The sequence below is a fragment of the Chlamydomonas reinhardtii genome, chromosome 3 (assembly GCF_000002595.2).
Source record: "Chlamydomonas reinhardtii strain CC-503 cw92 mt+ chromosome 3, whole genome shotgun sequence".
NCBI lineage: Eukaryota > Viridiplantae > Chlorophyta > Chlorophyceae > Chlamydomonadales > Chlamydomonadaceae > Chlamydomonas > Chlamydomonas reinhardtii.
In genome coordinates this window covers 844,743-865,636 of record NC_057006.1, presented here as the reverse complement: position 1 = coordinate 865,636, position 20,894 = coordinate 844,743, and the positions used below count along the sequence as shown (strand labels likewise).

Sequence of the window (20,894 nt, the reverse complement as noted above, 5' to 3'; positions counted from 1 at the left end):
CATACATTACCAACCAGCAGTTTCTCAGTACTATTCCGCCGGCGTCACGTCAGGATGCGTACGGGCCAGACTTGCAGATCAGTGCCCCCTGATCCCTCGATTCTCAACCAGCCCCGTGTGCTAGGGCACGGCTATTGCAGTAGGATACACGATTGCACTACGCCTAGGGGCTGTGGCGCTCGTCAGCGTCCAACCGTGCTGCCAAGTTGCGTAGAATGAAGTCGCTGAAGTGAGGAAAGCTCTCCTTGTGTTAAACTGCAGCCTATTGCAGCGGGATCTGCAATTGCGCGACGGGGGGCGATACCTTTTCGCAACGACCTGCATTTCCGCTCGCCTTGCACCACACATCTGGCGCGCCCGACGACACACCAGCGAAATCGGATGGGTGCCCAAAGCTGCTGCGCGTTTGCAGACTGTCGCATCGAGGTCTGAGCGCGCGCCATCGACAGCGAGCTGGCCATGCGACGAGCGTCTGCAAGCGCGCCATATGGCGCTGGGATGGATAGCGCGCATGCGTCCTCGGGTGATAGATCCCTCAATGCGCCGAGTTACGACGCTCCTCGATGCGTCGAACAGTCGGGGCTGCACGGCACGTCGTCCTTTGCGTGCGGGCCTGGCCCCGGTCCCGGCCCGCCCAGCGCGCGATGTACGGGGCTCTGCACAGCCGAGCAGCCCGCCTCTTCGTCACCTTCAACCACGGTTGCTGCCAGCTGTGCTGTTGCGGTACCGATGACGCTTGGATCTTCGCCGGGGCCTGGCGCTGGCTCCGACTCGGCAGCCGCGGCTGCCTCTGCCAGCGCTGCTGCTGCCGGGACCGTTGCAGCAGCGGCCGCCAATGCCGTGCACGCACAGATGCCTCAGCATACAGCTCTGGTATCGAAGCCGGCGGAAGATCCGGGATCGGGGCTCGCAGCTGCCGGCGATTGCAGTGCCGGCCCACTGCGCCTGATCCCGGACCTGGCATCAGCCTGCCACGGCGCAACGCCCGCTGTGGTCGCTGGCGCGGCAGACAGCGACGCTGGGGTCAGCGGGGGCGCGGCAGCGAAGCTTCCGCCACTGGACGCGATGCTGTCCAACGCGCACTTCACCTCCCTGGCCGCGGCGCTGCAGCAACTAGCGGAGGCGCACACGCAGGCGCAGCAGGCGGCGCGGCAGCAGGGCTCGGGCGGGGGGATGTCGCCACCACAGGCGCAGCGGCCGCGGGCGGCTGGCGGCTCGCCAATGGACGTGTCGCCGGCTGCCGCCATGTCGCCAGCCCCTGTGCCGACCGATGCTGAGGTGCAGGCGCACTCGCACGTTCTAGGGCTGCTGCCACCACCGGCGCCGCTGCGGCTGGGCTCGGGTGCAGCAGCGGCGGCAGCGGAGGTGGCGGCAGCGGAGGCGGCCGACCGCATGGGGTGTGGCTACCGGGGCTTTGGAAGCAACCTTGGTGACTGCCTGCACGCGGCAGGCAGCGGTGGCGTCAGCGTCAGCATCGGTAGCAACGTGGGCGCATCGTGCTCGGCAGCACATCGGGGGGCGGGGGCGGAAGATGCGGCGGGCGGGCGGCGGAGCACGGAGAGCACGGCGCGAGCGGCGTCCACCACGCCCGCAATCCCGGCAGCAGCTGCAGCAGCTGCGGAACCGGCGCCACCCGCGACCGTGGCTGCAGCGGCTACGGGACTAGGGCTAGTGAGGGACGGCAGCAGCGCGACGCCAGCGGCCGGGCTTGGGAGTGTGAGCAGGGCGACGGCGGGCGGGACCCTGGGCAGCTCGCCGCCGGCAGCTGGGGGTGCGGCCGGGCTTTTTGCCATGGCAGCGCCGTCGACAGGCTCGGCGGCGGCGGCGGCGCCGCTGCCGTTGGGGAGCAGCTTTGCAGTGCTGTCGCTGACGCTGCCGCAGGCGTTGGCTGCGGCGTCGCTGCCGCGGCCTGGCGCTGCCGCTGGCCTGATTGGGGCGGCGTCTGCGTCAGGCAGCACCGCCGCGACGGCTTTTGCAGCGGCGCCGGGGGCAGCAGGAGCGGAGGCTGGGCCGGGAGTGTGCGCAAGCCGGCAGCCGCAGCCGCAGCTGATTCGACCTGTGCCGGTCCGGGCCAGCGGCAGTGCACTTGCCGCGACCTTGGCAGGGGGGACTTGTGCTGCACGTGCTGTCGCAAGCGTTGTGGGAGAGGGAGCATCAGGCGATGGCGCCAGCGGTGCTACAGCCGCTGTCGCAGGTGCGCAGGGATCAGCAGCGGTAGACACTTCAACGCTTAGCCTGCCATCGGCGCAGCAGCAGGAGGCATCGGAGGGTGCGGGTGGCGGCGGGATCGGCGGTGGAGCTGCGGGCGACGCGTCGGCCGCGTGTGAACACCACGACCGCCAGCACCACCATCACTCCCACCACCTGCACCCCGATCAGCGGCAGGGCGGCGCGTTGCATGACACGGCGGCAGAGCCGTGCCGCTGCGATGATGAGGACGAGGGCGGGCGGCCCGGCGGCAGCGGGCTTGGGCGGAGCGACGGGACGGAGCCGACGGCGGTGTCGATGGCGGCGGCAGCGGCAGGAGGGCTGCGGGTTGCAGGTGCTGAGCCCTCGGGCGCAGCGTCGCATGCGGCCGGCGGCGCCACAACCACCGCTGGCGGCGGCGTGCTTGCGTTGTCCTCGACGAGTCGTGACACAGCGCAGCAGCCGGAAGCAGCACACCATGTAGAGGCTGCTGCGGCGGCGGCGGCCGGGAGTTGTGCGAAGCTGGGCCGGGTGGTAGGCGCCGCCTTGGCTGCGCCGGCGCAGCCTGACGGCAGTGACTGCAGCACACATGGCACCAACCCAAGCAGCGGCGTGGCTAGCGGGGTCTGCAGCGCGGCAGCGGCGGCAGGGCACGCCGCCGCCGCGGCACCGCGCCTGCACTCGCAGCCTACGGCTGGGCCGGCTGGTACCACGGCTGCGGCTGGTGGCATGCCGGCGCTGCCGCCACTGCCCCTGGGCTTCATGGGCAACCTGTATTTCCACGCACTGCATCACATGCAGCAACAGCAGCAGCAACAGGGGCCAGGGATGCCTGGGGCTGGCGGCAGCGCGGCAGGCAGTGGTGCGGGCGTTGGCAGCGGCGGTCCCGGCACAGGGGCTGCTTCTGCTGCGGGGGCACTGGCGGGTCAGCCGCCGTCCGCACCGCTGGCAGCAGGGGCGCCCGGGTGCTCTGCCTCTCCGGGGACGGGGTACTTGGCGTGGCTGCCGTTCCCGTTCGGGCCCGCGGCAGACCCCTGCCGCTGCCCACCGCTGCCAGATGGCAACAGTGCGCCGCCGCCGTGCACACTGCTGGCGCCAGTGCCGACGCCGCAGCAGCAAGACCTCTCGCAGCCGCCGCCGGTGGCGCAGCAGCGAGTGCCGGCAGCGGAGGGCGAGCGAGGGCCCGCGCCCACTGCTGCGGAGGCCGCTGCGGGAAAGACAGCTGTTCCGGCTACAGCTGCCAGTGCCATCGTGCCTAAGGCTGAGGAAGAGACTGCTGCTGCCGCGGCTGCTAGCAGCAAGAGGCCGGAGGATGCTGCTGCGGCTGGGGCTGCTGCTGCTGTTGCGGAGGAGGACAAGGAGGCGGCTGACATCGCTGCCCTGACGTCCGCCGCCGCTCCTGCAGCGCCTCCGCCGACCAGCAGCCCTGAAGGTGCGGCTACGTCCGCGGCTGCAGCAGGCGCGGCAGCCGCGGCAACAGCGCCTGGAGCATTGCAGATTGTGTCGCTACAGCCTCAGCCGCCACTCACTTCGTTGGGCTCTGGGCCGGGGCCACCTGTCGCAGCTGCTACTGCCGCGGACAAGCTGCAGTCGTCTGGATCGGCTGTAGCAGCTGCCGCGGCGGTGACGGACCTGGGCCCTGCAGCTGCTACAGCAGCACCCTTGCCGGGCCTGCCGCCGGTGCAGGAGGCTCCTGGCGGGAGTGTGGTTGCTACAGCCGTGGGCGCGGCGGCGTCCACAGGGCTGCAGCCTCCGACGGAAGCTGCGACAGCGCCTGCAATCTGGCGGCAAGGCTCAGCTGCTGCCGCCGCCGCTATCCATGGCGCGGCTGCCGACGTCGGTGCTGTGCCGGCTGGCATCAAGGTGCGCTTTTGCTGGTCGCTGTGTCGTGTTGCTCTTTGCTTGATTGCGACTGGGCCATTCGTGCAATGTCAAGGCCTTGACCAGTACAGTGCAATGTTTTAGTCTAATTCAGTTTAGTAATTTACTTGAACAATCACCACTATCACCTGTTCTGCATGCACAGGTGGAGCCCACGCCAGGCAATGTGTCAACCACGGCAATGACAGAGGCCAAGGCCGAGGCCGCGGCGGCTGACGCCAAAGCTATGGCCTGTGCCGAGTCCACCTGCGCCAAGGCAGCTCGGGACACGGACAAGTAAGTCAAGCCTCTGGCCGCGGGAAAACCTGAATCCAATGTTGGCTCGGAGATCCAGGGGCGGTCGACTCATTGTCCGTGCGCATCGCCTGTGTTCTACTACTACTGCTGTTGTTCATCTCGCTCCTCAGGCTGCTCTACAAGCTGCGCGGCGGCCCCGGCGGCGGCGGCGACATGAGTGAAGGCGAGCGCCGGCAGCTGGACGTCACGCCGCTGCAGGTGCGTGTGCGCGCGTGCCTGCGTCGTACGGTAGTCAGGCATTGCTGGTTCGTGTTGCTTGCTTGCTTATTGTCTGAGTACGTGGCAATTGGGGACAACGTCTGCACTCGGCGCAGCACCCAGGGGTCACTTATCATTGTGTCTTTCATCACGCCCGCAGGAGCTGCTTCAGCGCCTGCACCCCAATCAAGACGTCGCCGACCTGGAGGCAGCCACGGCGCTGTTCGAGATGTCCCGGCCTTGCGGCGGCGCCGCTGCACCGCCTGCTGGCGGCGCCGCCGCCGGCAGCCACCATCCGCCGCCACGCCCCGGCGGCTGGGTAAGTTCCGGTGTCGCCGGCGCTGCGCCCGTGACTGGTGTTGGGTGCGGAGGAGCCGGCGGCGCCGGCCATGGCGTCGGAGCAGCCGTTGGTGTGGACCAGAGCGGCAGTGGAGACTCGAGCTACGCCAACTTTGCGGCCGGCTGCAACGCCGCGGCTGCCAGTGGCAAGGTGCCTGCGTCGGGCTTCGGGGTTGCTGTTGATGCGGTTACGGCGGCGGCGGCGGCGGCCCGAGCTAGTGGCAGCATGCCCCCGCCTGCAGCTCCTGTCGGTGCTGCTGCTATTGCTGCTGGTAAGCCCGGGACTGCACCAGGAAAGGAGCTCCCGCTCGGGCCGTCCGACGCTGTTGCTACAGCCGCCGCACCGGGCAGGACAGCCAAGGCTGCCGCAGCCCACGCCGGCGCCTCCGCGCGGCGGCGGAGCAGCCATGACGCCGCTGCTGCCGCCGCTGCCGAGGAGGCCGCGGCAGCTGCCGCACAGAGTGCAGCCAATGCCAAGGCGGCGGCGGCGGCCGCGGCGGCTCGTAAGATCGGGTGCCTTGTGGGCGAGTCCTGTGAGCACGGCGGAGCAGCTCGAGACGGTGACGAGGGCGCTGGTGGCGGCGGTCTTGACCCAGACATGGATGGAGCTTCCGACGGTGACGGCAGCACCTGCAACCCCGGCGGTGAGTTGTTTCTCGTGCAAGTGCCGTGTTGGTACCGCCCATACTTTTTACAACAAGTATCGTCATTTTGTACTTTGCCGTATGTCGCTTCGTTTCCATGCTGGGTGTAACTTGGCTGTCTGCGCTGTGTCTGACTTGTAGGGAGCCCTGACGGCGGCGTCCAAGGCCCCATGTCCGACACCGCAGCCGCTGCGGCTGCGGCCGCCGCCTTCCACCAAGCCGCCGCAGCTGCCGCCGCCGCCGTCGCGGCCGCCGCCGCCGCCGCCGCAATGGCTGGATACAATCCGCAGACTGCGGCGGCGGCCGCCGGCTTTCCGTTCCCGCCGTTCAACCCATTCATGCTTGGTGGCATGCCGCCGCACGCCGCCGCGCACCTACACGCGCAGTCGCATCCACAGCACATGCCGCCGCTCGGCCTTCCGCCCATGCTGGCGCTGCAGATGCAGATGGCAGCAGCTGCAGCAGCCTCACTCGCGCCTGGCGGGCAGCACCCGCAACAACAGCAGCAGCATCTGCAGCAGCAACAGCAACAGGGCCTACCTGCGTCCGCGCAGCTGCAGGGCTCACACCGCCAGTCGGATCCCCTGGGTTGTAGCACTGCTCAGTCCGGGTACGTGCCGCTGCCTCTACCCGGCGGCAGCAGCCCCCCGTTCGGCGCCTTCGCTGGTGCGGCAGCCGGTGGCGGCAACCTACCCGATGCGGCGGCGACGGCAGCCGCCGCCGCTGGGGTGTGGGGCGTGCCTGGCGGCATGCAGGAGGCTTATGCGCACATGGCGGCGGCCGCCTCCTCCATGCCGCACATGAGCCACTTCGCGGGCCACATGGCCAACAGCCATATGCAGCCTGGGCCGCACATGCTGTCGCCCTATGCCGCCTTTGCAGCCTCTCAGCAGCAGCACCAGCAGCACCAGCAGCAACAAGCACAGCAGCAGTTGCAGTGGATGATGGGCGCTGGGGTGGGTGGGGGCTTCCCGGGGACGGCTGTCGCAATGCACGGCGCAGCTGACGGCGGCGGCGCCGGCTTTGGCACCGGCGGCGCGCCGGGGCAGCGGCAAGGCAGCGGTGACATGTACACGAGTGGAGGTGCCGTGCAAGGCGAACCCCCCGCCCGCCCTACGCCGCTGCAGCTGCAGCTGCAACCTCAGCACCTACCGCGCCACGCGCGCGGTGGTGGTGGTGGTGGTGGTGGCGGTGGCGGCGGAGGTGGCAAGCAGATCCGGCAACAGCACCAGCAGCACCAGCAAGAGAGTGAAATGTATGCATCGAAACAGGCCGCCGACGCCGCCGCGCGCGACAGCGTTCAGCAGCCGCACCACTTGCAGCAAGAGCCGCACCAGTACTCGCGCTCGCCTCCCACCCAGCAGCACCCGCAGCAGCACCTGCAGCCGCCTAGGCGCGTCTCCGACCACCGCCGCACCGCCGCAGAGCAGCGGCGGCGAGGCCTCGCAGAGGCGCACCTCCCCCAGCACCCGCACGATGCAGCCGACTCGCCGCAACAACACCACTTCGCCGCCGCCCACGACCAAGGCCACGCCGCCACACGCCCCGCGCCGCCGTCCTCGCACCACCCCGCGCCGACGGCGCTGGCCGGCCTCTCCAGCTTGCACCACCACCAAGGCCAGGGCCAAGGGCACCACGCGGCTGCGCTGACAGGCGGCGGTGGGGCCACAGGGGCTCACAAGCTGCCGCCGCGCAAGCGCAAGGTCGCATCTGTTGTGGGCAGCGGCAGCGGCACCAGCCGGGCAGGCAGCGATGAGGAGGGAAACGCGGCGGCGGCGGCCGCTGCAGCGGCGGCCAATGCCGTGGCAGCAACCACAGCCGTGGTCGTGGCGGCGGCACAGGCCGCGGTTGGCGCTGCGCGGGAGGGCGGCGCAGCAGCGGGGCCCGCGCACCCGCCTCAGCCGCAGTCACAGCCTCACCACGCGCACCATCAGACGCGCCACCAGGCAAGGAAGGGCGTCCGGGTTGCGGCGGCGGCGGCACAACACGCGGCGGCGGCAGGAGCGGAGGATGCTGGAGGCGCAGCGGCGGCGTGTGGTGGTAGCACGGCCGTAGCCGGCGAGGCGGTGCCTGCAGCCGCACCCGCCGCGGCTCCAGCTGCTCAGGAGCGTCCTCCATTCCGGTGAGTGAGAACGACGAGCGCCAGACAGCTAAGCTCCTTGGATTCTTGCTGTGTCATGCCGGCCGCCTGTTGTGCTATCTTCCCGCCCACGCCCCGCCGCCTCCTTCCCGCCCACGGCCTCTGTCTTGGCATCTCCCTTTCCTACGCTGGCATCCCCCGAATATGCCTTGTGTGCAACGGGATCCTGCCTGCCCACTCAAACAACCGCCAACACCACTTCTAATCCCGTGTGTTCGTGCCGCTCCTGTCGCCGCAGATACATCGTGCGCATCGGCAACAAGTGGCGCGCGCAGGTGGGACACACGGAGGACGGCGTGCAACGCAAGTACTACTCCAACTACGTCGACGATCCCTGGGTGGCAGCAAAGGACGCCGACCGGTGAGCGCGCTGCTGGGATTGTTGCAGATTGGGGGAAGGAAGGCAGGTTGGCTGGGTATACGGTGTGCAGGGCGCGGGATGGCGCATTGTCCTGTGGTGGGTGCAGTCTGGGTAGAGCGTGGGTGCAGTCCGGCTTCGGGTGCTTTGGTGCTGTGAAGCCGCGGCCACGCGCTCATCCCAACGTATGGTGCTGTGTCCTCCTGAAGTCTTGACCGGCACGCTTGACGCCCAACAATATACAACCACCTGACCTGCTGTGTGTGCAGCATCTTGTACAAGCTGCGAGGCGCTGGCGCTGTTGCCAACTTACCCCTGAGCGAGGGTGAGCGGGCGGCGCTGGACGGAAGCAGCCTGGAGGCGCTGATGCGCTCTTTCAAGGCCGACCAGCGCCAACAGCAACAGCAGCAACAACAGCAACAACAGCAACAGCAGGTCAACAACGGAAACAGCGGGAACGGCAGCGGCACGGGTAGCGGACAGGCTGCAGCAGCGGCCGGAGCGACCTAGCGCCGGAGTGCATGCCGACAGGCGCGGTGAGGGACACGAGCGCAACAGGAGGCGCTGCTGACGAGTGCGGTTGGGCAAAAGATGGATGGCCGGTCTGGTGGATTATGCATGTTGACTACCAACAGCGACCGGGGGCGGCAGGCAGCGCTGTCGCACTAGAATAAAGACGGGCACATAGTGAGACCAAGGTAAGGCCTTGCTTGCTGATAAGTAGAAGTGGAGCACACAGCTGCGGCAAATCCACTTCCAAAGCCACTGCCATCATTACCTCACCGCAGGTAGCTTTGTAGAAAGGGATTTGTTTGCTTGTTTAAGCAGCAACAGACGGCTGCTGGAGGAATTCAGCCTGCGGATTGGATTGCTGGCCTGCTGGCTTGCTTGATGGCACCGACATGTGATGCTTGGGGAATGATCCCCGATGTTTCGAGAACGTTTTTGGTTTGTTGAATGTGAGGGCCCGGGGACCAGAGAGCAGCCAGAGCCAACGGCTGTGATACCGTTAGGGTTGTTGGCGTTGGAAGATGTGTGCACAAGGCTGCCAAGACTAGATTGCACGCGTCAGGGTGGTAGGGGTGCGTGTGAAGCGGCGAAGCCTCAGGCATAATGGGAGCGTGACTCAGCAGTATGTGGGCTCATCGCAGGCTTGCATGAGGGGCTTAAATTGCTCATCGCAGGCTTGCATGGGGGGGCTTCAAAAGCGTCAAGGCAGGGCGTGTTGCTCAGTTTGGTGGTGTGCGCTGTGTGAGCTCTTCCGAGCGGACGCATAGGGCCGCACGGGTGTGTACGTTAAGTGCCAATTGGCTGTTTGCTGGTGGGGGAGTGGCCTGGAGCGGTGAAGCTATGAGGGGCGTGTGCAAAGGCGACCTCGAGAGAGCTGAGGGCGGCGCGATGCACTAGGTGTGTCTTCTTTGGTGGAACGGCATGCAAGCTGGTGTAGGTGGGTGTTCGCCACTGGCTTTAATAGGGGCGTGTTGTGCGGCACATAGGTTCGGCCTTCAAAGTCACACCCCGGCCATGCACATAGCAAGAGCAGGTGCAGGGCGATTTGCGCGTGAACGCATTTTTGACGTAAGACCAGCAGGGCAAGGGATTGCGCAGTTTATTTTTAGGCTGGCGGAACAGCTGCTTTGCGGTTTGAAACTGAACGGAGGAGAGGCGCGGAAAAAACCTTGGCGGGAGCTGGGGTTGGTGCCGCTCGCTCCCACAGGGTAGAGAGTGAGGAGGATGGGAGCGCGCGTGACCTAGGGGAGTGGCGAGGTTGTATGGGGGAAGGTCGATGTGTGAGTGTTCGTTGCGTGGTTGTGGAGTGGTGGGCCAGTTGGAGTGTGTGCAAGGCCAGTGGCCATAGCACAGCGAGGCTGGTTTCGAGGTCGGCAAGCTGTGGTGGTGGCATCGACATCATTTCATTTCATGCGGTTCGAGTGTTTTTGTGTGCCAATATTTTTGGGGGCTTGAGCATATTGCAGGAGGCTCGCCTTGTGCTTGGTAGTGGTTGCAGCATATGATATAGCAACCAAGCGCAAAACATGCGCATGCCGCCGGCACAGCAGGAGCGCGGAGGCAGGAGTGATGGAGAGCGAGGGAGTGGCACGGAATGTGCAGTACCATATGCGACGTTCACGACTCAGCGACGTGTGTAATCATAGTCACAGCGAAGGCTTGCCGTAATCGTGCCCATAGTCGGATTTGTCACGCCAGGTCACGCAATCACACTTACAGCGAAGGCCTGGACGATGGACAGTCGTGGCCCAGGATGGGCAGGAGCCACTCTGCCATGGAATGCTGCTGGCCACAGCACGGCTCAGTCGACAGTCGACGACAGTCGTGTGCGATGTTGGTGTCAGAAGCAAGACCCGCTGCAATTGAGATACAGTACGGCATTGAGAGGCCCAGCCGACCGTGACCTTCGCACACTGCTGAGTGTTTTCGCCCCTGCTTGCCACGCTGTCGCCTGGCCATTGCTTTGCTGCATTCCGTCTGCATATTTTCTGCGGTTGCCTCTGGTGCTCACCCGTGGACGCTGGTCGTCTGCAGGTGCGATGCGGCTCTGCCTCGCGAGTGTGGCGTTGCGGTGTGTCTGTGTGGTGCTATCGCCTGGCCGGGCGCCCGGAGCGGGAGGAATGCGCGTCAGCAAACTTCCAGCCAGCCAGCAACTCGTCGGTACAGTAACACCGGCGTTCGACCGGCCGCGCACTCCTGCCCTGCCGTTGCAAATTGTTTGCCATCTGCTGGGTTCTGGGAATCAGCTGCACCCTACGGGACTTCACCAATCTGCCTTACCACTGACCCATCGCACACACACTGCTGAGTGGACGCGATACTCGGAAAGGCTGTGCTGGCTGTCATCCCTGTTAGTCCCTGTTGCTGTTTGCCACGCAGTTGGAGTGCCTGACTATCGTGCTCAGCGAGAGGCGTTCCTGCTGAGAGCGTGTGAGTCCGTGTTAGCCCGTTCCGACACAAGAGTCCCATCCAGCTTACTCCAACAGGAATTGATCAATTGATAGAGGGACCATGGGCAGCAAGCCGGCGCTCTGTGGCCACAACGCGGGCGCACGCATGCAGCCCCGAGCGACTAGCCTACACTACGGCGTTTCATCATCTCATGGTGTCGGGGTTAACGGGGCCCTCAGCCCCCAACCCCCTTGTAGAAGCCGACCTCCTCGGCAGGCACTAACGAGTGTACTCGGAAAGGAATCACATCAACTGTCATAACACCTAAGATGCTCTAGTCAGCGCGCGACCATTCCAAACTGTGCGGAAAAGAACAAAACGCGCACTCATTACCGCATCACACTGTTGGGCAACATCCACCATCCGGAACAATAGTGTGCACGAAACGTGCCATATATTACGGTACTGCACCCAGCTTGCCAATAAGTAGTTAGTAAGAATGGATGCGCCGCCCAGTCCCGCAACCGTCACCATTGCTAACCTACTAGATGATCTTTCCGAAACCCCAGCAAGGCGCTCACCAGGGGATCCCCTGGTGTTCACACGCCACCCGTAGAGACCAGAGCATGTCCGCTGTTTGCATGCACATCGAAGGCGCAACGCAGCAAAAACCATGCAGGCTCAGCACTCTCACCAAGGCCCTTCGCGTTCTGCGTGCGTCTCCCAGCAGCAGCGTTCTGAGCGGAGCCGCTGGCGCAGGACACATAACACACGCCAACAAAATATGAAAGGACTCGAAATCACGCGCGCACTCGAGAACACACCGCTGACACGAGGCACCTGCACCAGACCCTCCACACAGCCTTGCTGAACAGACTGCATTGTAAGGAGGTGCACTCGCCAAGGACATAAACACACTAATACAACATACGTGCATCACAAAATGTGCTACAGCGCCTGGGGACGGCGCCATACCAGTGATCAAACCAGGGGATTAAAGCGCGCTCCACTCAAGGTCCGCCCCACCGGACGGTGCCCCTGACGAACTTTTCAGTACTGACACCGGCGTCGGGTGTTTGTCCCTCATCGATAAAGAACTCGGCTCTGTCTCGTCTTCTCTTACTCGATATCCCCAGCAGCCTATGTGTGTGCAGCTGGCGCACACCCGGCAAAGCTGACCACACGAAAACACAAGGATTACTCGTCTCAGCCTCTCCACCATCACAACCCTCCAAGTAACGACTTGAGGGACTGTTGCAGACCCATCTCGTCAGTCAAGCTTGATGCTCCCAGGCATGCGGTTCTGGGACCAACGCCCAGCACACAACCCCTCCGCGCCGCGCCCGCTTCTGGAGCAACGTGGCACGCCCACTTGAATACTTCACCATGCAACTTAATAGATAAAGCAACGATTCTTGAGCTCAGAGCATTGTTCTTGAGGACGATACCCCCGATATTGCGCTCGCGGACCGCAACCAACATCATTGAGAAAGTTGGTTTCCGGTGCCGCGCATCTGCCCTCCGCAAGCATACAATATGCTGTGAATAAACAATGATGGAGGATTATTGCAAAAAAGCGTTCGCAGGTAGCCGTTTATAGCGACGCAGTCGTGGCGAGGCCGTCATGATGCAGAATGGTTCTCCCATAGAACAGGAAGAGCGCAAAGAGAACCACGACAAGTCCCACCGCTTCCAAGAGCGGCACTACCAAATCACGGAGGTGGTATTCTGCATGAGGTGCCAGCTTCTGACTGGCGCTGGCGCTGGGGTTGGGTGGGCTCCCAAATGCACCAAAGGGACTTACGGAGGCCATCGAATCCAAGATGCAGGCTGCCTGCGAGCGCGGCAAGGGAGCACATTCGGGCTAAGTCGCTGCCCGCCGCGACAGAAATCTGTAAGCCGGACCCCGCCCAAGCCTAATTTTTCACATACAGAACACAGAGCGGTTAAGCGCCTGGGAGGTCTACGTGCTGCGTCCCCGCACCGCGTTAATGATGCGCTTTGCCACTTACAAGGCGCGCCCGGCCGCCGCGCTAATCTGGAAAGCTAGGGGATAGTCTGATAGTATGCAATCGCGGCGTCCCTGCAGCAGCAAGGCCTTCGACTCGAGCCACTGCGGCTCAATGCTCTACTATGAAGGGGTACTCTCCAGACTTCAGACGCGCTCTTGTATTAGTGCCTAAAGTCAAGTAAGGGTCAGCTCGTGTGTATAAGCTTCACGTCTGCGGTTCAGTGCCAGACGGCAATGCGGGCCCAGAGCTCCCATGCGCATCGTGGACAGGGGCGGCGACAAGTACTCTGTACTTTGTTTTTGCAGTAGTACCGTGAGGCACAGTGCGTCTGCTTAGCATTAGCCACGCCGGAAGGCCGGTGGAGCAGGAGGGACAGGACAGGGGCCTTCGGGGTCCTTCAGCCGTGTCGCTATTTTGCGTTGTTGTCAATTTAAAAAACGCTACATACACGCTACATGCACAAACTTACTCGGCCGCCATCCCAGGCACTGGCCAGGTGAGTCATCAGTCATTCGGCAGTCCCAGTCGCATTCCGACACTGGCGCAGGACACGCCTCGTCACTCCGCGTGATCAGTCGAGCATAACAGCTCACGCCTACTACCCTGCCTCAGGCCATCCACCACACGCATATGCCCATTCGACCGCAGCACCCGTGTGTAGCGGCCTCTCTGAAGCCCCTCGAACTCGGCCCCTTGTCCTGGGACCGCACGCCTACCCGACCCTGCACCGTCCTGCATCCACCAAACTCTCTCTCACCCTCCACGCGCAACTCCTCTCCCATTTGACACCTTTACGCATCCGACACCGCACGTCTACATCACCACGCACCCGCGCCGCCGGCCGGTGCTGCCTTGGCGCCCGCCCGCACCCGCGCCCGCACCCCCCGCCTCGCTGCCTCCCGCCTCGCTACCGCCCGCCAGCACCTTGTGTGTGAACCGCACGCCCTGGTCCTTGGCCACCACGTGCCCCTCGCCCCGCAGCACCCACTTGGTGGTGAGCAGGCCCTCCACGCCCACGGGGCCGCGGGCGTGGATGCGGCTGGTGCTGATGCCCACCTCGGCGCCCAGGCCGAAGCGGAAGCCGTCGGCGAAGCGCGTGGAGGCGTTGTGGAAGACGCAGGCGCTGTCCACGCCGCGTAGGAAAGCCTCCGCACGGCCGCCGTCCGTGGTGACGATGCAGTCCGTGTGCGCGCTGCCGTACCTGTGTGTGTACGAGTGAGCATGTGTGTGTGTGTGTGTGTGTGTGTGTGTGTGTGTGTGTGTGTGTGTGTGTGCGCGCGCGCGTGTGGTGGCGGATGGAGGGTGGGAGTGAGGAGTGTGTAGCGAATGGGATTTGCGGTACCCAGATTGGATGCGGAGCGTAGGGGGTTGACAGCAGAAAGAAGGCACGCTGGCAGCAGAAAGAAGGCACGCTGGCTGTAGACGGGGGGTTAGCTTCACACACCATGTTTCACACCATGCGGTACGGTACGCATATGCCCTATCAAGCACGAAGCACTAGGCGGTACCGGTCGGTGCAGCAACCCTTCCCGCAGCCGCCCGCCGCCAACTGCACCGGCAGTCCGGCACACTCACTTGTGAATGTGGTCGATGGCCACCTCCATATTGTCAACCAGCTGGGGGGCGACGGGAGGGGGGGCACGGGGAGCGAGGGACGGAGGGAGGGAAGCGGGATGTGTGTGTGTGTGTGTGTGTGTGTGTGTGTGTGTGTGTGTGTGTGTGTGTGTGTGTGTGTGTGTGTGTGTGTGTGTGTGTGTGTGTGTGTGTGTGTGTGTGTGTGTGTGTGTGTGTGTGTGTGTGTGTGTGTGTGTGTGTGTGTGTGTGTGTGTGTGTGTGTGTGTGTGTGTGTGTGTGTGTGTGTGTGTGTGTGTGTGTGTGTGTGTGTGTGTGTGTGTGTGTGTGTGTGTGTGTGTGTGTGTGTGTGTGTGTGTGTGTGTGTGTGTGTGTGTGTGTGTGTGTGTGTGTGTGTGTGTGTGTGTGTGTGTGAAAGGGACGGCAGGTGCCAGGCAGCGGCTTCCGACGTAAGGATATCCATGTGCACGTTGCCACGCTGGGTGAAAGAGCCACGAAAGGGCCGTGGGAGCAAGGACTGCCCTACCCCGCACCCGCCCCGCACTCACATCACGCACGACGCCTCCCACCTTCCCCTGCTCTTGTGCCCCATCCCCATCCGCGGATCCACGCCCCACCACTCCCCAACGGTGCCCGCACCTCCAGTGTGACTGCCAGCGCGCTGTACTCGTGGCGGGGCGCGGGCGGCGGCGGCAGCTCGGGCAGCAGCGGCTTCACGGCGTCGCCAGCGTGCACCTCCACACCCGCCTGGTGCAGGGCCTCGTATATGGCCTGTGGGGGAGGGACGCGGGGAAGGGATTGGGAACAAGCCGTGCATGAAAGGCTGAGTGGCTATTGTACAAATGTAGATAGCACATTTTCACTGAGAATTAGGAATAAGAAGCAGACCAGATTATGCATGCGCAAAAGCTAGGGGCGGTACAGCGGGGCGGGGAGCTCAGCAGTGCAAGAACAGCGATCCAGGTGGTACAGAATTGAGACAGGCCGCCCAGTTCTGCTCCGCCAACACTGGCGCCCCAGCTGCCGCCACCGCCACCGCTACGCGCCGCACGCTCTCTCACCTTGACGCCTCCCTTGCCCACCCAGTCCTTGTGGATGAGCACCTTCTCCACCGCGTTGCAGGCGGCGGGGTAGTCCGTCTGTGTAAGGGTGGGAGAGGCGAGGGCCGAGTGCGGCTGACACCATGAGCGCTTTGCGACAAGCCACGGCCCCACCATCTCCCCTCCGCTTTTCTCTTGACCCGCTCACCTCTGCTCCTCTGCTGCCTTTCCTGCGACGGGATTCCGCCTCCCTGCCGAATCCCATCGTGCATCCCGTTTCCAACCGTCTCTATCCCTACCAACATAGCCCTACCTCGGCTCCTCTATCCCAACACCCACCCCACACGCCCCCCTTCTTCACAACGATGGGACTTTTTCGTTGGGCTCGTGCAAATAACTCCCGCCCGCCCTCCCGCCTCCCCCCCGCCCCCGCCCCACCTTGGCGTCCAGCACGATCTTGATGGCGCTGTCCAGGTCCGCCGCCGCGTCCACGTACACGTGGCAGATGCCGTCCGCGTGGCCCAGCACCGGGATGCGCGTGTTGCGCTTGATGTGGCTCACCAGCGCGTTGGAGCCGCTGAGCAGGGGGCGGGGGCAGCAGGGCGGGGGGCAGGGAAGGGCAGGAGGATTACTTAACCGCCGTGAGACTTCCCGCGTGTTGAGCTCCCGAAGAAAGGAGGGAGGGAGGCGCGGGTTCTCATGACCAAAACAAGTGGGCGGTGGTTTGGCTGCCGTGGGTCCTCTCTCCGAAGCAGTCCATCCTTCTCGGCAGCCCCAAACCACAGCCCCATCCGCAGCCCCAAACCACAGCCCCATCCGCAGCCCCATCCACAGCCCCCCTAGGCTTGTTCTTGCGTTCCGGGATCAACCACCCCCTACCCCCTTGGAGAGGCCTCACCGCGGGATGACCAGGTCCACCACGTCGTCCAGCGCCAACAGCGACTCGATCTCCTCGCGGCTGGTCACCAGCGCAATCAGGTCGGAGCCCATGGGGCCCAGCGCCTCCACAATCACCTTGTGCAGCGCGGCGTTGGAGTGAGTGGCCTCCTTGCCGCCCTGCGGTCAGGAGAAGGGGGGAGGGAAGGGGAGGGGTTAAGGAGGTCGCGTGAAACGCTCAAGGACATGATCGGCCTGTGCCAACATGATGGGGCCCCATACGCGCTTGGCGCTGCTCTACACCTCCCGATACCCTACAGTGCCTTCCTCCTGCCGCACCCCGACCGTGCCCCCGGTTGGGGGATTGAACTGCCCTGGACCCCACCTTGAGCAGCAGGCCGTTGCCGGAGCGAATGGCCAGGCTGGCGATCTGCGGCAGCGCGTCGGGGCGCGCCTCGAAGATGACCAGAAGCACGCCGATGGGCACCGTCACCTTGTCCAGGATCAGGCCTGAGGTGAGGGAGGGCGGCGGGGTGGTCGGAGGGGGGCGGTGCAGTGGAGGGCGGGGTGGGTTGTTAGGGGAAGGCGGGGCCGAGTCGGAGCAGGGCAGCACGCGGCACCGAAGAAAAGGACTTGATGTGAACGAGCAACGTGAAAAAGGCTTGGCTGACGCACCCCAGTCACTCGGTAAAACAAGTACCACGTGCAAAACAACAGCCTCATAATCCGCCCGCACACCCTTCCAACCGCCCTGTCACACCCCGCCGTCGCCGGCACTCACCCTCCGCCACCTCCACCTTGCGCAGCAGCCGCCCCAGCGGCTCCTCCTGCGCCGCGATGGCGCGGATGCCCTCCGCCAGCTGCGCGATCTTGGCGGGCTTGAGCACCAGCCGCTGCATCAGGCTGTCCGTGATCTTGCCCTGCGCCTCCTGCACGTCCCGGGCGTTGGCCTGCAGGCGGTCGCGGGTGGGTGGGTGGGGGTGGGGTTGCAAGGATTGGTACAGAGAAGTGTAGCGAAGTAGACAGCAGGGGGTGGGGTGGGGTTCCCAGCATGACTACTTAGAAGAAGGCGATGTGGGAAGGGTGAGGGGAAGGCGGGGTGGGGCAGCTAGGTGGTGGGGTTCCAGGTGGCGGTGTGGGGCCGGCACCAGGGGGTGGAGAGGCACGCGTGCCCCCTGCTATCCCTCGCCCTGACCCCGCACCCGCTCCCTTGTCCTTATCCGAAACACGCTACCTCTACACCCCACCACCACTCCCTCAGCCCTCGTTCCCTCCAACCCGCTCGTCTTGCACTGCATTCCTGGGCAAGCCTGTGACAATTCCTTGACCCTTGAGATTCGTTGAGCCCGGGCACTTCACTTCCCAAACCGCCTCCTCCCCCCCACACACACCTTGAGGATGTCCTCCTGCGCCGCCAGCAGCGCGTCCGCCACCTTGAGCAGCAGCTGCGAGCGCTCCTCACTGGACAGTGCCTGGGGGGAGAAACGGGGGGGAGGATGCAGGGGCGGGATGAGCGCGGAGCTGAGGTGGTGTGAGATGCGGCCCCGGGGGTGTCCAAGGGGCCCGAGCTCCCTGTCACTCGGGTGCCGATGCCCACAACGAAACCCATCCTGACTGGGCTGCAGCCCTTCTCCCCAAAGAACCTCTCCTGACTGGGCGTCCCCACCCACAAACCACAGCGCCCTAAAACTCCCAAATCCCAGCCAAGCCCCACCCGCACCACGCACAGAACCCAACCGCCCCTCACAGCCCCCCTCCCGGCAACCCGCACGGTTGGTCGCTTACAACCCTGCTCGCCACAACTGCTGCTCGCGCACTACCGTACCCCTTGACACGCGACACCCGCACGGCCCCTCCCTCTCCTCCGCCTCCGCCCTCACCTGCAGCTGGCGGCTGGCTGTGCGCGCGCGCACCGCCATGTCCCGCGCGCTGCTGGCGGTGGCGGCCGCCTTGGAGCCGCCCGCCGCCTCCGCCGCCGCCGGGTCCACCACCGTGCCCACGTCCTGGCCCGCAACCACACGCAGCAGCACGTCCTGTGGCGAGAGAGAGAGAGAGAGAGAGGGCGGTTGTGAGTACCAGCCCAAAACAAACTCAACGAAGCCAACCTAGCGGGGGTGGGGCCCAGGCAGGACCAGTTCGGCAACGGCGTGTTGATGCCGGTATGGCGCAGCGCTGCTCCGAGGGCAGGACGATGGCGGGCAGGACGAGACAGGGGGGCCAGCAGTGCAAGGGCTCAGCACTCTGGCATCACCCGCTCGCGCCTCCAACCCCAAAGCTCCAGCCCTCCCCTCGCGCGTGCGCACCCACACCCACACACGGTGTCACAGCCTTCCCGTAGTGCTGTGCAGCACTCACGCCCGCACCTGCTCCGCCATGGACGCCAGCACCACGGGGCACTTACAGCCGCCCGACAGGGCCCAGGCAGCCCCCACCAGGCCAGGCGCCGTGGGAGGCGGCGCGGTGGCGCCCGCGGGGGGCTGGTACACACGCGCCACGCGGCCCTGTGGGTGCATGTGCATGTGTAGGTCCCATTGTGTCTTTGCCTGCAGATATGTTTGGCGCCGTTGCTTGTCCGTAGCGCGGCCGCGACATCATCCATATCCCGTGCATGCAACCCCAGACCCCACTGCCAACCCCCACCCGGTGTTCGCCGCCAACCACGTCCAGCTGACGGGCCCCGCCCCATACTGCTCATCCGGCTGCACTCGCTCCCCTGACGCGCCCGTTAGCAGCATGGACCCAGCCCCAGCCGGCAACCCTCCCGCTCCCAGCCCCCTGCCTTCCAGACCCCTGCCCCCCAGCTGCATACGCCCCTGCCTCCCAGCTCCATACTCCCCGCCCGCCCCTCTCCTCCCACCCCCGCCCCGCCTGCTCACGTCGGCGGCCTCCACGCCCTTGCTGGCGGACAGGTAGACCAGCAGCTTGGCGGCCGCGGCCTTCACGGCCGCCTCCGCCAGCCGCCCCTCCTCGCCGCCGTGCTCCACAGGCACAGTCACCACAGGCTCCTGGCGTGCGGGGGCGTATGCGCGTGGAAGGAAGTTGGAAAGTGCGCATGTGTACGTGTATAGGTTAATGCGGCTGTACGAGCAGTTCAGAACCGGCCGCGCGGAGGTGCTGACGAGGCAAGCGAGGCAAATGCCGCACGCACACAGCAGTTGCCCGCGCGTCCGGCCTCCCTGCTTATCGCACTGCGTGCCCGTCTCGCCGACCCCGTCCCCAGCCTCAGACCCCCTCTCTCTTTGCATTGGGTTCGGTTTAGTTTGCCGGGGTAATTACAAACTCCCTGCTTGCTTTGGGTTCTGGAATGAACTACCCCCACCCACCCACCCACCCACCCACCCACCCACCCACCCACCCACCCACCCACCCACCCCCCACCCCACCCCACACACCTTGAGCTTCAGCAGGTTCTGCACCGCATGCGCGGCCTTGTCGCACGTGGCCTTGTCACCTGTGCGACGGCCAGGGCATCGCGGAGGAACTCAGCTCTGACCTCCCCCGCTGCATGTGTCCGCTGACGGCCGCGCACACAGGCTGCACCTTGCGCTGCCCTTTGCCGCCCACACCACGGCGCTCCTTGGCCGCATGCCCATCGCACATCCTCACGTGCACGTGCACAACTGACCCGCCCAGGCGCCTACCCAACCCAATCCGTACAGCTACTTTGTAGCCCACCACCATGAGTACCGCGGCGGTTGCTCATTCCACGCACCCGACAGCACCAGCTGCAGCTCATAGCCCAGCGACGCCAGCAGCTGGAGCTGGTCCGTCACCGTGCCTGCAAATAGAGACGATTTGTGAAGCAAAGATAGGAGGTGTGATCATAGGATAGACAGTGCACATGAGGGGCAGAGGTATGCGAAGCGGGCAGGCGCTGTCGCAGGTGGGCTAGAGGCGGAGGCTAGGGAAGCAGGCCGTGTAGGGCATGGCCGCGCCCTTCGACTGTTGCGCCGCGACGCTGAGGGCAGTAGCCCCCTGACCGGCAGTGTAAGCTCCCGATGTTCCATTGTTGCGGGCCCGGCAGTATTGCCCTCGCGAGTTCATTGCTCACCGAGCAGCGCTAGGGAGATGCCCTGACCATCCTGGTTTGCAACCGACGAGATTGCCACCTGTCGATTCGTTACATACATATTGTCATCATCGCATGCAGTCAGATGTCTCTCGTCCCTGAATTGAGCTCGTGCAGCGGTTTGGCCCTGCCGGGGCGGCGAGGGGCCCCAGCTAGAGCGCTATCTGATTTTCCAGCAGTACTTATGTTATAATACAAGTTTTGTCACACCTGCACGATGATCTTGCGTGCCGCGGCGACGCCCTCGCGAAACGCGACTGGCTTACCGAAGCGGTCCACTAGTAAACCCATTTTAATTATACGTTGTATACAAAAACCTATCCTTAGGTAATAACACAAAAGAGGGAAGGTGGAAGCTGCGCGCTGTTGACACAATTCTG

At 64.7% G+C, this 20,894-nt stretch overlaps 3 protein-coding genes across 3 annotated transcripts; 1 reads left to right on the top strand and 2 right to left on the bottom strand.

Moving 5' to 3' along the window:
- The first annotated feature begins 163 nt into the window (after positions 1 to 163).
- Positions 164 to 10,206, top strand: CHLRE_03g146567v5 (uncharacterized protein). Its single transcript, XM_043060459.1, has 7 exons — positions 164 to 4,050; positions 4,214 to 4,344; positions 4,476 to 4,563; positions 4,724 to 5,546; positions 5,688 to 7,668; positions 7,925 to 8,047; positions 8,314 to 10,206. The coding sequence occupies exons 1-7, from the start codon at positions 499 to 501 to the stop codon at positions 8,552 to 8,554; spliced, it is 6,939 nt and encodes a 2,312-aa protein (XP_042925588.1). The 5' UTR covers positions 164 to 498; the 3' UTR covers positions 8,555 to 10,206.
- Positions 10,207 to 11,017: 811 nt separating this feature from the next.
- CHLRE_03g146547v5 (uncharacterized protein) lies at positions 11,018 to 13,140 on the bottom strand. Its single transcript, XM_001695650.2, has 2 exons — positions 12,958 to 13,140; positions 11,018 to 12,779 (listed from the first exon to the last, which is right to left on the bottom strand). The coding sequence occupies exon 2, from the start codon at positions 12,756 to 12,758 to the stop codon at positions 12,540 to 12,542; it is 219 nt and encodes a 72-aa protein (XP_001695702.1). The 5' UTR covers positions 12,759 to 12,779; positions 12,958 to 13,140; the 3' UTR covers positions 11,018 to 12,539.
- A 101-nt stretch (positions 13,141 to 13,241) lies between these two features.
- Positions 13,242 to 20,863, bottom strand: CHLRE_03g146527v5 (uncharacterized protein). The gene is made up of 16 exons (XM_001695651.2): positions 20,725 to 20,863; positions 20,497 to 20,554; positions 20,158 to 20,223; positions 19,838 to 19,896; positions 19,322 to 19,450; positions 18,809 to 18,946; positions 18,326 to 18,478; positions 17,837 to 17,917; positions 17,227 to 17,395; positions 16,831 to 16,955; positions 16,468 to 16,625; positions 16,008 to 16,146; positions 15,591 to 15,668; positions 15,169 to 15,300; positions 14,533 to 14,573; positions 13,242 to 14,158 (listed from the first exon to the last, which is right to left on the bottom strand). Exons 1-16 carry the CDS (start codon positions 20,803 to 20,805, stop codon positions 13,771 to 13,773), a joined length of 1,995 nt encoding a protein of 664 aa, XP_001695703.2. The 5' UTR covers positions 20,806 to 20,863; the 3' UTR covers positions 13,242 to 13,770.
- Between the last annotated feature and the right edge of the window lie 31 nt (positions 20,864 to 20,894).

Excerpts from the sequence above, each read along its gene's own strand:
- CHLRE_03g146567v5 (XM_043060459.1), top strand. The coding sequence starts at position 499 with ATGGATAGCGCGCATGCGTCCTCGGGTGATAGATCCCTCAATGCGCCG. Across the intron at positions 4,345-4,475 it reads GCAGCTCGGGACACGGACAA|GCTGCTCTACAAGCTGCGCG; the intron begins GTAAGTCAAGCC and ends CTCGCTCCTCAG. Across the intron at positions 8,048-8,313 it reads GCAGCAAAGGACGCCGACCG|CATCTTGTACAAGCTGCGAG; the intron begins GTGAGCGCGCTG and ends CTGTGTGTGCAG.
- CHLRE_03g146547v5 (XM_001695650.2), bottom strand. The coding sequence starts at position 12,758 with ATGGCCTCCGTAAGTCCCTTTGGTGCATTTGGGAGCCCACCCAACCCC.
- CHLRE_03g146527v5 (XM_001695651.2), bottom strand. The coding sequence starts at position 20,805 with ATGGGTTTACTAGTGGACCGCTTCGGTAAGCCAGTCGCGTTTCGCGAG. Across the intron at positions 17,396-17,836 it reads CGCAGGAGGACATCCTCAAG|GCCAACGCCCGGGACGTGCA; the intron begins GTGTGTGTGGGG and ends GACCGCCTGCAG. Across the intron at positions 16,147-16,467 it reads GTGGACCTGGTCATCCCGCG|CGGCTCCAACGCGCTGGTGA; the intron begins GTGAGGCCTCTC and ends CCCCCTGCTCAG.